This window comes from Rhinolophus ferrumequinum, chromosome 13 (genome assembly GCF_004115265.2).
Source record: "Rhinolophus ferrumequinum isolate MPI-CBG mRhiFer1 chromosome 13, mRhiFer1_v1.p, whole genome shotgun sequence".
Taxonomy (NCBI): Eukaryota; Metazoa; Chordata; class Mammalia; order Chiroptera; family Rhinolophidae; genus Rhinolophus; species Rhinolophus ferrumequinum.
Genome location: NC_046296.1, coordinates 29,773,932 through 29,789,035, shown reverse-complemented (window position 1 = coordinate 29,789,035; position 15,104 = coordinate 29,773,932). Strand labels below are relative to the sequence as shown.

At 36.9% G+C, this 15,104-nt stretch overlaps 1 protein-coding gene and 1 long non-coding RNA gene across 2 annotated transcripts in view; both read left to right on the top strand.

Annotated features, from left to right (window-relative positions):
• The window catches only part of LOC117032718 (uncharacterized), a 339,217-nt gene that overhangs the window by 244,171 nt on the left and 79,942 nt on the right, over positions 1–15,104 (top strand). The gene's annotated exons all lie outside the window — the stretch shown is intronic.
• LOC117032717 (E3 SUMO-protein ligase NSE2-like) lies at positions 14,088–14,943 on the top strand. Its single transcript, XM_033124317.1, has one exon. It carries the CDS (start codon positions 14,107–14,109, stop codon positions 14,845–14,847), a length of 741 nt encoding a protein of 246 aa, XP_032980208.1. The 5' UTR covers positions 14,088–14,106; the 3' UTR covers positions 14,848–14,943.

Genomic DNA, 15,104 nt, shown 5'->3' with positions numbered 1-15,104 from the left:
CACGCATCCATTCATTGTCCGTAGTTAACTCAGCTCCTGGGGAGGAGAGAGCCCATTCACACAGTGGAAACCCTGCTTCTCTATTCTCCTTACCACATGGAACTCTCATCGTTGTCAAGGGAGTCATGAGGTCAGAGCTGGGTTATTGTTGGGGTTGTTGTTTTTAGAAAATGAGAAAAATAAATGTTCTTCTTTCAAGGTTCCTTTTTGATAGTGTTTGCTAGACAAAGTAGAATTTTCACAGCATAAGTCCTTAGCACAAGAGCTCCACTCAGTCAGCAGTTATTCCATGTGCCTTTTATCCAGCCTTCCTCATTTAAAAAAAGGAAAAAGAGAAATTTAGTCACTTAAAGTGAGCTTTTGGCTAAGCTTATGTCTTTCCCTTGTTTGTCATGTCAATTACATTCCAAACACCCCCCCGCTCCCCACCTTTTAGAGAATTCTGCAAACTCTAAAGCCGCATCAGATGGACACTGGCTTTTAAAGTGGATCAGTTTTTCACGTAATAATGAATTTGGTATTATACTTACCTCTAAAAGAGTGCAGCGTCTGCTTCTTAGTATACGATACCTGTTCCTGCATAAACACCTTGTGACCTACTATGGCAAGATAGTTAATCTCTTATTTTCCAGTTTCCTTACTGTTAAGATGGAGATAAGAACAGTATCTTCTGTTGGAGGGTTATTATATAGAGTGTAGTACGTTCCAGGCATTCAATTTATACTAATGTTTGTTAATAAGCAGATCTTGTTCAGCTAATTTTTGGTGATACAATTTTACAATTCTGTCATCAATAATCATATTTAGCAAACCATACAAAAGGAGAAACTTTATCTGGCAGCTTTTTGGTTGGATATTACTTGTAGGTTCAGACACCTTAGGAAGCAATTTTCCCCAGGAATGGCAGAATCTATGGAATCTCAACTTAGTGAACATAGTAGGTGCTCAGTGAATATCACAAAAGTATAAGGAAAATAAGGCAAATAAGGTGTGTTTTATATAATGAGTGTGGTCCTTGAAGATAAGGGTGAAACCTAAATTGTCTGTTAGAAAAAGGTTATTCCTTCAACTATTTACAGTTAATAGAAGACTAATTATCCAAGAGTTACTTAGGCTCCCTTTAGCATTAGTATTGAATACGCACTTTCCATATTACAAAACACTTGAGAGTTAAACCAAAGAATAAGTCAGTAAAATTATTTTGTTGCAGAAGTAGGGTAACAATGACTATTTTATCGCTGTGCAGAAAATTTCTTGCTCATCCAAAGTGGGGTCATAGTCTCCTTCCAACTTAGTCTACTTGTTTATAAACTCCAACAAGCAAAACACTACCAAAGGACACACAGTTTTTCCAAAGAACTTAACATTAAAATGATAACATGGTGGCCAAAATTTTTGCAGGATAAATGTATCCTGAGATATGTCAAACCATGGTTACAGATTGACTGTAAAAGTTACTAGTTTCAGAAGGAAGAAGACAAAGAATCCTGCTTTTCTTACATAATGAATTAAACTCATTTGGTAGGGAGAGGGGTTTATATAGTTCCTAATTGGGTGGTTTCATTCTGATCCTGGAGAAATCTAGAAATCCAATGGAGTCCAACATTAGATTTATATACACACATATAGTATGAACTCAGCTTAACTAGACCTTATAAAGCTTAATTAGAGGAAATGTAGTCATAACCCAAGGACCGCCTAAGAGGGAGAAATATTTATAAAAGGAAATTTTGTGGGTTCCCTGGCCACGCTTCAGAGTAGATCTTGAAAAGCTCTATGATAGAAGCAAGTCTGCTTTTCTCTTCATCATTACTACATCACAATTCTACCTTGTAGTATAGTTATGCATGTACTGATAGTATTCCATCCTACCAGATCAACTCCTATACACCAAGTCTATTTATTTATTAAATAAAATGGGTAAGGAATCCTGTTTTGTTGTGAGCACTAGTTACACAAAGAAAAAGAAAAAAGGTATCATCACCAGCTTCAAGAAGAGTATCATCTAGTGGGGTTCATGTAAAGAATTAAATTTGTATCTCCTAGTGCAGCATTCTCCAAATTGAAATGTGTGCTTTGAAGATGTGGGAAGGTCATATTTAATAATAGTAGAATATTAGATACCATAGAACATCTATTTATATTTTAAATGAGAACATATGTCTTGCTAATAATGAATATGTTAATTGACCTATATATATCATTATGCATCATTGTACGCTAAGCACAGTTTCGGGGTAGAGAGATAAAGGTTTGAAGTCAACTGTTATAGAACATGGTGCTTTATACCCACTGGATGTCAGTAAGCAATTGTTGAATGAAAAGATTTATATCTCAGGTTAGTAAATCTTCACAGTTTCCCAGGAGCACGAAAATCCACTTCATGTCTTTTAATCTACCTGTGTTTCCTCTTCTGCATGCTGCCTCCATGACCAGATTGTCTCAGTGTCCTATATAACTCATAGCTTCTCCCCTTCCTCCCACTGACCCACTCAGAACTCCTAATTTTACTGTTTCAGATGAATAGAATTGAATTTAATATTTCCCTTGAATGTGTTTCTGATAATGTTTTCATGAGGTAATGCACAGCAAGCTTCACAGAAGATTCATTTCAGTTTCCAAGTGTGCACATTTCAAACCCAATGTTGTCTGAGCACTTCAAGTCGGCTTCCATAACAGTGAGAACATGAGGCAACCTCTAGGGGTCATCAAAAATTAGAAAATGAAGTCATGATTAAGTTAATAACCTTTATCACCCCAAACTGTTGCTCTCAATGCCCCTTCAATAAAGAACATTAGGGTGTATTTTGAGGAGTTACAGTAGGGTTTCTCACCCTTCTCACTATTGACATTTGGGACCAGTAATTCTTTGTATTGGGGGCTGTCCTGTGCATTGTAAGATGTTCTGCAGTATCTCTGTCCTCTACCCACTAAATGCCAGTAGCAGTCCCTTTCCTTCCCCCATTTGTGACAACCATAAGTGTCTCTAGATATTGCCAAATGTTCCCTGGGTAGTAAACTTGCCCTCAGTTGAGAGCAACTGGGTTATGGTAAAACTGTACGAAGGAAAAAATGTACACTGTGGTTCAGAAAACAATGGACTAACCATGTAATTGGGTTCAAAAGTAAAGTGAGTATGTGTAATGAGAATAATCAAAAATGATTTATTTGAGAGGTTAGCGTCAACTCCAATCCACTGCTAATCAAAGTAATTTCATGTTGTAACTAATAACTTAAGTCTTACTTCTCTCAGATCTTGTTTGGCCATGGGGGACCGACATTTTGAGCAGTGAGATGGTAAATGGTAGGAAGGATAGCATGGAGGATATACAGACAAAGTAATAAATTGGTGAGGGATGATTAATAGCATATTTTCTGCATAATCAAATGAATCAAGGCTATCAAGATTCTATCACTCATGACATCCATTGGGAGGTGTGCCCAGAAATAGCTAACAAAAGGTAGCATGGTGTAGAGGAGAAGATGATTCTTGAAATCTCATTATTAAAAAGTGGCTCAAGGTCAGTTTCACAGCACATTAGCAGAGTGCATGTTTTCTGAGTGGACTAGCTAATTTTTCTCTAAAGGCTTCCTCTGAACTCTAATTGGGGAGTCTTTAAATCGTCGGCATGAATATGTTGGAGACGGGATTCAATTATGTGTGAGTTGAAAATAGGAATAGATCTGCTTGACCAGTACATCTCTCCTTTCCCATGAGAACTAATGGAAAAACAATCCACCCACCCCAATGGACTGACTGTCCATTTGTTAGATTTATGTCAGATGGGGAATGATTAGGAATCCCAGATATTGCAAACACTACTTGGGTCAAAACTGTCAATTAAATGGAGAAATTATATACAAAATCAGGATTTCAGAGACCCAGATCTTTTGGCAGATAACTAGGTTCTGAAGCCCTTTGAAATCGGAATACAGTCCAATGACCCTCTGGGGTAATCCTTCCCATTAAATTTGCAATTCTTCAATGTTTTATACTGTCCAGGGAACAAACGAATTAAGATTTTCTTTAGTAAAATGTTTGTTTTTTCCTACCTAGCCTAAATTCTGACTCTAGCTTCTCTGTGGGCTGTAAATGGAAAGGTGCATGTCCTGTGGCATGTGCCATCTATAATTCATGCTTCTAAAAATTAAAAATGGCTATTGTTTTGTCACTATGTATTACACCTACAGATTGCTTAAATGACAAAAAATAAAAAAAAAGCTCTGAGTGTATGCAAAGACGTGTATAATAGAATGCATATATGCAATAGGTGAAGGAAAGAGACATTGGATATTGCATGTGTAAAGTGATACAATTTTAAGTTTATACACATCATATTTGTTTATCTTATAGCAACTGCATGCATAGACTTTAAAACAATGTGAATATTAGCTTTTGCATAATTGGGAAGCTGCCATCACCAGTCTGTAGCACAAAGTCAAAAGGCATTTTAGGAATTGCTTACAATGAATTGTGGGTCATTTGGAATACATTTGTAGGAAGCCTATTAAATCTTTTTCTTTCTTTACTACAAAACACCCCAAAGATTATTTCTCTAATGCATTGGTCTGTCAAATCTGTATAAACAAGTATAAATGTTAAAAAAGTAAAGAATACTAATCAGGAGACACAAGACATACACTGCTTAATAAATCTTGCCTTCAATTTATTTGTCTAGTATTACAAAGGCAGAGGAGATATCAATTAATATAGGCAAAGAGGACCCATAATTTATAATTAACTGGCAAGTGGTTTGTAACAAACAGCAGTACCGAGTCTAATAGCCAGTAGAAAAATAACTAGTGTTGATTTGTCCCTCGGCAAATTAATAGAGTGCTTATCAATGACAGGGTTACATAAAACTGCTAAATAAATAATCATCAGCGAGTTCGAGTGAAGCAGATCTTTAACAAGCTTAATCTGAACCTCTTGACATCTGTAGACTATGAAGAGATTAAATGGTAAGAAAGGAAAGATACAGTGTGCAAATTGTAAGCTGGCTCAGTAACTGTACAAGATCATGTTCTTATGTAATGAGAAATAAAAAAAAATTTTATTGCAAAATTACATTGAAAAATGATTTTCATTATAATTAGAGTGAAAATTATAAAAGATATATCAAGGAAATGCTGAATTGGAATTCACCAGATGAGGATTTCACTATATCTCTTAACAATGAAAACACATAATTTTAGTCACTTTTGATATATTTTTGCTCGTTTGCTTCACTTTTATTACTCACCTTTGTACACGCCATGTGTTCCAACTCATATGTCACCACAGCTACTCAGTGAGCTTATTTTTGGTTACTATGTTTCCACTATAGAAGAAATTAATCAGGATCCTATATTGAAATGTGCATTTCCATCCCGCCTTCCCCACCATTCCCTAGCCATTTATGTGGACTTCCAAGTTTTTGTTATAAGATGTTTTATTAGTCATGGTTTATATGGTGCACCATGTACATTGCTGAATTAACAGACCAGTATAACACCTCAGGTCTTTTCTGTAAGAAAATATTTTTAAAATCACCCTTATTTGTTGGTATGTTAAGACTATCCTATCGCCTATATTTTCTTAATATGAATTGTTTATTTTTAAAACCATCGGGCTTTGGGAGTAATATCCTGAAGTAGAATGCTATCATACTTCAGTCATTAACTTTTTTTTAAAGACTATTTTTTTAGAGCAGTTTTAGGTTCATGGTAAAATTGAAGGGAAGGTGTAGAGATTTCCCATACAGGACAATGCCTTTGAATGATACATATAGTTGAAGCCTCTCACAAAATGGGAAGATGCCCCAAATCTTTAAGTATTCCCCTGGTTTCCAGTGGAATACTCTCACAGGTGTTCCTGTGAGAGACAAAACATGAGAACCTGGGGCTGGAAAGTCACAGTTGCATCCAGTGTCACAGTTTTTTGCTTCTTAGGATAGAACAGGTTCATTACCACCATTTCCACATTCTTTGGGCCTGGGAATGCCACCTCTGTGTTCACCCGCAGATGTGTAAGTTGGCTCCTTTTCTGAGCTACCTGCCAAGATTCAGTTGCAGATATAGTAAATCATTTACATTTTATTGTTAAGATGCATCTTATGTTTTCATGTTAAGTACCAGCTAATACCAATGAAAGTTGCTAAATACTGAGTGCAAGTATGTGTGTGTCTTTAGTGTTCCTGATATTGTCCAGCAAGCTATTCTGAGACTTCAAATATCACATGACAATGTTCAGCGCTTGGCCCTCAGCATTCCTGCTCCCCTGCACTTCAGACCCAATTTCTAGCAAACTTTTGGACATCTCACCCTTAATATTCTATGAGAACTTTATATTCACTATTGGAAACTGAGCTCATAATGTAGGTTTGTGCAAAAGTAATTGCGATTTTTGCAATTATTTTTAACTTTTTAAGCCAAAATTATTTTTGCACCAACCTTATAGTTAATGGCATCGTCTTTTATCAAATTTTGAAAACTTATTCAACCAGAAGACATCCTTAATTTCTTACTCTCCCTCCTATCCTCTGCACCCTCCAAACCCATGAAAATCAATCTATGTATTCTTTGAATTATGCATCTAAAAGCACTCTTTAATATAATCCTTCCTGTCTATTCTTCCTTTATTCAGGCTCTTATCTTGTATTACCTGAGATTTTGTAATAGATTCTGTGGTAGTAGGAAGAATAATACCCCTCCCCGAATATGTTCACATCCTAATCCCCCGACCCCGTAATTATACTACATTCATTACATGGCAAAGGGGAATTAAGGTTGTAGGTGGAATTAAGATTGCTAATCAGTTAACCTTAAAATAGGGAGATTATCCTGGATTATGAGGATGAATCTAATTTAACGTTAGGGGGTTTTAAAAGTGGAAGAGGGAGACATAAAAAGAGGCCAGAGTAATCTGATGTGAGAAGGATTCAACCCACCATTGCTAGCTTTGAAGATGGAGGAAGGGGCCACAAACCAAGGAAAGCAGGTGGCCTCTACAAGTTAGAAAAGGCAAGGAAATGGATTTACCCTAGAACCTCCTGAAGGAAAGAAAACTTTTTTGCCAACACCTTAATTTCAGCCCAATAAGAACTGTGCCAGACTTCTTTCTAACTCAAGAACTGAAAGATACTAAATTTGTTTTGTCTTAAGATTAAGTTTGTGGTAATTTGTTGCAACAGTGATAGGAAGCTAATACAGCTTCTTAGCAAGTTTTCCTGATTTCAGCTTCCTTTTTTTGGATCTATTTTCCACATTTTCCCCAAAATAATCTTTAAAAAAAAAAAAAAAAAAAAAAAAAAAAAGATGTCTGGCTATGACAGTCTCTTGTGTTACATTCTTCAGTGGTTTCCTAATTTGACCAGAATCAAATTGAACTGTTTTCTCATGGTGCACAAAGCTCTTTATCATCTGGTCTTAATTTCCAGCTTTTACTTCTATATTGTTTACCCCTTCATGTTTCTCCCCCTTCCCACATTCCACAAAATATATTCTACACTCAACACACATTCTCTTAATCACAGTTTCTGGAAAATGCCAATAACCTCTGTGGCTTCTAAGTGCTTGTTTATACTGATGACTTTTGCGGTATGCTTGACCCTTGCTTTCTTCCTGATGTATCCGCCAAGCATAAAATCTTCAGTACTCAGTTCAACATCTGTCTTCCATGGCTATTCACATGAGGCAGTCACTTTGATTTGTACTACTGCACCTGGCTAGACTTAGTGAGCACTTACTAAGTTCTTCATTCAGTACTCCACTGTTCTATGAATTTTACAAGATTTAACTCATTTATTCCTCTCAAAATCCTTGTGAGAAAGAGATTGTACCATCTCCATTTTATGGAAAATGAAACTGATGCATGGGAAAGTTAAGTAATGTTTCCAAGTTATGACGGTAGTAAGAGGTGGAGCTGAAATTCAATCCCAGGCAGCCTGATTCCAGAATCTGTGCTCTAAGACACTATTTTTTTATACCTCCTTTATATCCAAATCATGGTCACTTTAGTGAATAAAGAGAATAACTGCATTTTTGACTTTGAGGAAATGAGAAACCTAGGTATATCAAATGCTATTTTACTAAAATAGTTGACAACATCATACAGTCATAGACCCTATTCTGTGGTCTCATTAGCGTAGACGTATTTGGTTTATCAAGCAAAATCTTTACAGCATATTTCATTTGCTAATTTAAAAAATATTTTGGTTCATATTCATGAGGAATATTGATCTGTAGTTTCCTCCTAATGTCTATTGTTGGTTTATCTTTTGGGGTAATGGTAGCTTCATAAAATGATATGAGAAGTGTTATCTCCTCTTCAGTTTTATAGAAGAATTTGTACGAAATAGGCATTATTTTTGTACATGTTTGGAATTCAATAGTGAAACCATCTTGTGTTGGAGTTTTCTTTATGGGAAAGTTTTATACTCCAAAATCTCTTTTTAAAAAATATAATAGGGTTATTCAGATTATTTTTTCATCTTGAGTGAGTTCTGGTAGTATGTTTCTTCAAGGAATTTTTCCATTTTGTGTAAGTTGTTGAATTTATTGACAAAAGTTGATATAATATTCCCTTATCTTTCTAATACTTGCATACTGAAAATCTTAGTTATGTCACTTCTCCATTTCTTAAAATTGGTAATTTGTGCCTTTCTCTTTTATACTAATTAGTTTGGCTAGAAGTTTACCAATTCTATTGATTTTTTTTTCAAAGAACTTGCTTTTCTTTCACTGATTTTTCTCTTTTGTTTTTCTATTTTCCATTTTTCTTGATTTCTACTCTAATATTTATTTTCATTCTTTTGCTTTCTTTGTTTACTCTATTGTGTGTGTGGGGGTGGGTGTTTTTGTTTCTTGTGGCAGAGCTGAGTTTATTTGATATAAAACCTTTGTTCTTTTCTAATGCAGACATTTCATGTTATAAATATCCTTCTTCTGCCACCAGTAGTGCTTTACTAGACTCCACAAATTACAATACATTGTGTTTTCATTTTCATTCAGTTCAAATTACTTTCTAGTTTCTCCTTTGACCTGTGGTTTATTTAGAAATCTGTTAACATTACCAAATATTTGGGAACTTTTCAGAAATATTTTTGTCTTGATTTCATACTTAATATTTTCCTCGAAATAGTTTATATTTATTGAGACATATTTTATGGCCCAGAATATGGTTTATCTTGGTAATTATTTAGTGTGCATATGATAAAATGTATATATTACATATGATAAAATGTATATATATGATACATATGATAAAATATATTTATATAGCCCATATATACACATATATGTGTGTGTGTATATATATGTGTGTGTATATATGTGTGTGTGTGTGTGTGTGTGTGTGTGTGTATATATGGTCAATATTTGGTCAATAGGGTTGATAATATTGCAAGTCTCTATGTCCTTACTGATTTTCTGTCTATTCTATCAATTATTGAGAAAGGGGTATTAAAATCCTAGATTATACTTATGGATTTCTATTTCTCTAAGGAATGCTTGAAGGAATGCTTCAAATTTTTACTGCATGTATTTTGAAGTCCTGTTATTAGGTGCATAAGCACTTAGGGTTTTTATGCCTTCTTCATAAACTGACTCATACCGTTATGATATAACATTCTTCGCCCTGACTAATATTCTTCGCCCTGGTACACGAGTATGCTTGACCTGAAATTAATATTGTTACTCCAGATTTCTTTTAATTAGCATTAGAATGGGATATCTTTTTCCATCCTTTTACTTTTAAAGTCTTTCTTTCTCCATATTTAAATTGTATTTCTGATAAATGACATTTGGCCGTTTACATATAAAGTAATTGGTAATAGATATGTAGTTATTCCCATTTCATTATTCATATATTTGATCTTTTTTTCTTCTTCTTGGAGAAGTCTCTCTAACATTCCTTGTAATACTGCTTTGGTGGTGATGAATTCCTTTAGCTTGTTCTTGACTAGGAAGCTCTTTATTTGTCCTTCAGTTCTAAACGATAGCTTTGCTAGGTAGAGTAAAAAAAAGTTTTCTATTTTATTTTAGATGATTCTGTTGCCATGTCTTCAAATTCACTAATCTTTTCTTCTACAATGACTAATATGAAATTAAGCCTATCCAGGTTAGTTTTCATCTCTAGGAGGTTATTTTTTATAATCCTCCATGTTTCTTCTGAACTCTTTTAACATATAGAATGCCAGCTACAATAACTGTTTTAATGTCCTCGCCTTCTAATACTAACATCTGTGTCTATTTTGGGTTAGTTTTAATTTATTGATTTCACTGCTCATTAAAGTTGTATTTTCCTGATTCGTTGCACATCTGGTAATCTTTTCCCCTATTGGGTACTAGTTATTTTTGTATTCCCATAAATATATATATATATATATATATTTTTTTTTTGTTTGTTTTTTTTTTGTTCTGGGACACAACTAAGTTACCTTGAAAGTTGAATTTTGGAGTCTTACTTTTAATATTTTTAAGTGAGTCCAGAGCAGTGTTTGCCTAGAGCTAGTTATTTCCCACCAGTGAAGCAAGAAACTTCTGAGCACTCTTCACAGTGCTCTGTGAATTATGGGGTTTTCAGTTTTGCTAGTGGGAACAGGCACTCTCCCAGCCCTGTGTGGATACCAGGCAGTGTTTTCTCTAATCCTTTTGGTTACTTCTTTCCCTGGCCTTAGGTAGATTCATCACAGGCTTGTGTCGATAACTACTCTGCTATGTACTCAAGGAGCCCCTCTGCAGATCTCCACTGTTCTTTCTCTGTACAGCCTTCTCTTCTCTGGTACTCTGTCTTCAGAGTTCTAGCTGCCTATGTCTCCCTATACTCAGCTCTGTCTCCTCAACTGAGGATTTGGCTGGGCTCTGCCTGGATCTCCCCTTCCTTCTACCACAGCCTGGAAGCTCTCAAAGCCTATGTCAATGGCAACTGTGGATCTTACCTCATTTGCTTCCATTGCTTAGGGTCCATTTTCTGATATCATCTTGAAAGCCATTATCATTTGCTGTTTTCAGTTTTTTTCAGTTAAATGTGCTCCCTTTTACTCCATCTTGGTTAGAAACAATGAAAGGCAACATGCTTGTTGCTCACGTCAGGGCTTCTTGTTGAGGAATAAGATGTAGTACCTAAAGTCTGAATTTTCTGTTTTGAACTATGAATACTGATGGGCCAGAAACTTTCTCAACCTCAGTGACCATCACATGTTGCTAGGAATAAGCATTTGGTGGTCCTCAGCAGAAATGGGGTGTGCAAGAAAAGCTTCTGGAGAGCCTATCCTGATAATACTACCCCCCACCCAGCAATCCCAGCTACAATCTGTAGCACTTAGAACATCTGTATACTGTGCTCCTGTAATAAAAAGTCATGCCATAAAAATAGGTATAGCTTTTCTTAACAGACCCATGATTTTCATTTGAAAGATAACAACTAAAGCTGAGGCTCCAAAAATCATGTATAAAGTTTTGAGGACTTGGTGAGAAGTTTCACTTGCTTACATGCAATGCCTATTTTTGTCACTTTTTGCCAACTGCAGTTCCAAAATTGTTCCAGGGCTTGACATTTCACAGGATCATTTGCCTTTTAAATGTGGTGCTCACATTTGAATGACTGATCTGCAAATCTTAGGACCAAACATTTTCAATAAAAGTTCCAGCAATTACAAAAGACAGCATTAAGTCCTCACACCATGTTTTGAAAGGCTTTAGGTTGTTAACATTGTAATGGATGTCAGGTTTGAAAAGGGAATAAAAAGTGCAGTTTTTAAGCAAAATTAATGTTTTCACTTCAGGGCCAGCAGAGCCATGTCCCTACACATTTTCAAGCATGCTGCTTTTCCAGGCTTATGTAACACAAGGCTCACAAGCCTTGACTGTCCAAAGGAAGATGAGAACCACAGTAACAGTCACCAAAAACTATTGCCCTGATTCCTTCCCTATATGCCTTGTGATGATTTCAGGCTTCCTCACCTGTCTGGCGCTGGGTATTTCTAGGGAGCACCTTATTTTATGCATCTCAAACTAGTCCTCTTCGCATAAGATGTCTTTTTCTTCTCTTCCACTTCCGTTTCTGTGGTTATGCCTCCTGCCACCGTTAAAAGGGTGACTCTTCACTGGTGCCTGTAAAGATGACAGCTCTCATGCTTATTGATAAAGGATTCCATCCTCCCTGTGTCTCGTGTCTAGGGTACCACAATATGCACCAAGAGCACCAATACTGGACGGCCCCACCTCTTGAAGGCATCCTCCCCCCCCGTGATAGCCGATGCCAAACACCTGTGTCAAAATCCCCCAGGCCCTTTGCCAAGGAGAACGTCATCCAGGATAAGGAGTGTTATTACTACTGCGGCTGACTTCTTGAACCCTGACAACGCGGTGGGATTTTATAAAGTCATTCTTTGTTTTTGCCTACCTCTCTGTTGCCACCATCTCACCCCAGGATTCAAAAGAAGTAACACTTGAGCTGCTACATCAAGGACAAATAGGTGAAAGCAAGAATTATTCACAGAACTCCAAAAAAAAAAAAAAGTCCATGTGACTGGAGCCCATGTGGGATAATGTAGCCACATACCGTGTTTCCCTGAAAATAAGATCTAGCCGGACAACCAGTTCTAATGCATCTTTTGGAGCAAAAATTAATATAAGACCCAGTCTTATTTTACTATAATATAAGACCATGTATAACATGATATAATATAATACTGGGTATTATATAATATAATATAAGACTGGGTCTTATATTAATTTTTACTCCAAAAGATGCTGTAAAGCTGATTGTCCGGCTAGGTCTTGTTTTCGGGGAAACCGGGTAGTACTGCGGTTCAGTTGTTCTTCTTGGCAGAGGAGCCCTTCCATTGATATAGTTCACTGCTCCAGCACAAACATCTCTGCTTTTCCAGGAGGACCTGATTTTTTTAGGTAAAAAAAATATACTGGAAGGAAATGTGTACCACCAGTCCTTAAACATACCCAGAAGTGCCTGAATTCTCTGGTCCACAGAACACACATCTGGTTCAAATGGAATTTCAATGACTCTTCAAACAAATATCTTTATATCCTCTTGCAAATTATTAATGGTGAATTTCCAGTCATAGTGAAATGGCGCAGCCCACAAATAGGAGAGTCAGCTGGACAAGTCCTTAGAGCTACCTGCTTTCCCAGAGTTAAGGGCTGAGAGAGCACTGCCTTATTCCCTGCATACTTTAGGGTTTGCCAAATCTAGGAAAGGATTGTGATTCTTTTACAAGCTTACATGGCTTGCTAGAATGACTCCTAGATAAGAATAAAATTGAAAGGAAGGTTGGTTGTTAGACAATCCCTTAGCATTACATCGGTTCTGGTGCCTTCTTCTGGCCAGTGGAAAGATGGGCTTATACCAGCCCACATGAAGTCTGGGTGAGTGAAGTAAGGCTGTAGGAAACGCTAATGAGTGAGGGATGGCAAGTTTCCCCAGAGAGAGAGATTAGGAAACCATTAACAGAGTGAGAAATAGGTACTGCATGGCAAAAGCCATGGATATCTACTCATCGGGTAACTAAAAATATCAGTACAGAGGACTGTGTGCAAGGACTGTGTGCAAGTGTGCAAGGCCCAGAGCTGGGCACTGAGGAGCAAACAGATAGTAACAAACCACGACGACAATAACTAACTTTTGTTGAACGCTTGCTATGTTCAAGGCACTCCGCCACATGCATTTTCCAATTTAATTCTCCGAACAACCTGATGAAGCACATTGTCTCATTATTCACAGTTAAGAGAAAACTGAGGTTGAGGTTGAAAACTCAGGGCACACAGTCGTGGAGTCAGTAGATCCTTTCCTCTTAACAGCTACAATATACAGGCATAACTACCTTGTTTTATTGTGCTTCTCAGATGTTGCATTTTTTACACATTGAAAGCAAGACCCTTCACCAGCAAAAAACATTGTGACTTGCTTTATTGTGATACTCGCTTTATTACGGTGGTCTGGAACCAAATCTGCGCTATCTCTGAGGTATGCCTATAAAGCATGACTTTTGCCTCTAGGAACTTACAGTCTTAGTTGTATAGAAAATATCTATATTTAAAAACTAATGAGTAATTCAGGGTGCAGGCGGACAGCGCTGGGTCGGGCAACCAGGTAATAATTTCAAGATGCCAGGACGTTCCAGTTCAAACACAGGTTCAACTGGTTTTATATCCTTCAGCGGTGTAGAATCTGCTCTCTCCTCCTTAAAAAACTTCAGGTCCTGCATCAGCTCTGGAATGGACACAGCTTCTAGTGTTGCTTTGGATCTTGTGGAAACTCAGACTGAAGTGAGTAGTGAATATAGCATGGACAAAGCAATGGTAGAATTTGCTATGATGGATCGGGAACTGAACCATTATGTAAAGGCTGTGCAGTCTGTGATGAATCATGTAAAAGAAGAGCGTCCAGAAAAAATACCAGATCTGAAGCTATTAGTGGAGAAGAGTTTTTTGGCTTTACAGAATAAGAATTCTGATGCAGATTTTCAAAATAATGAAAAATTTGTACAGTTTAAACAACAGCTGAAAGAACTAAAGAAGCAATATGGTCTTCAAGAGGACAGAGAGGTTGATGGAACAGAAGGAGTTGATGAAGACATGATTGTGACCCAAAGTCAGACTAATTTCATCTGCCCCATTACGCTGATGGAAATGAAGAAGCCCGTGAAAAATAAAGTGTGTGGCCACACCTATGAAGAAGAAGCCATTGTTCGCATGATTGAGTCCAAGCACAAGCGGAAGAAAAAGGCCTGCTGCCCGAAAATTGGCTGTAGCCACACCAACATGAGACTGTCCGATCTCATCCAGGACGAAGTACTCAGAAGGGCGATTGAGAGCCACAACAAGAAAAAACAGCATTCCGAGTAGGACAAAGCCACCTGCCTGCGAGGGGACTGCCAGCCTACCTCCCGCCCAGCCTCCTATAGAGAGCGGTGCTTCTCAGAGCACGGACTGGCTGCCTCACTTGCTTTGCAAGGGGTAAAACCTGCCGGTTTTAAGTGTAACTGAAAGAATTTTTTTCTATGTTGCAATAAAAATCCAAGGAAATTATATTGTTTATTTTTAAGTATTCTGTAATTTTAAATAAAACTTTGATTATCAAAAAAAAAAAACTAATGAGTGAC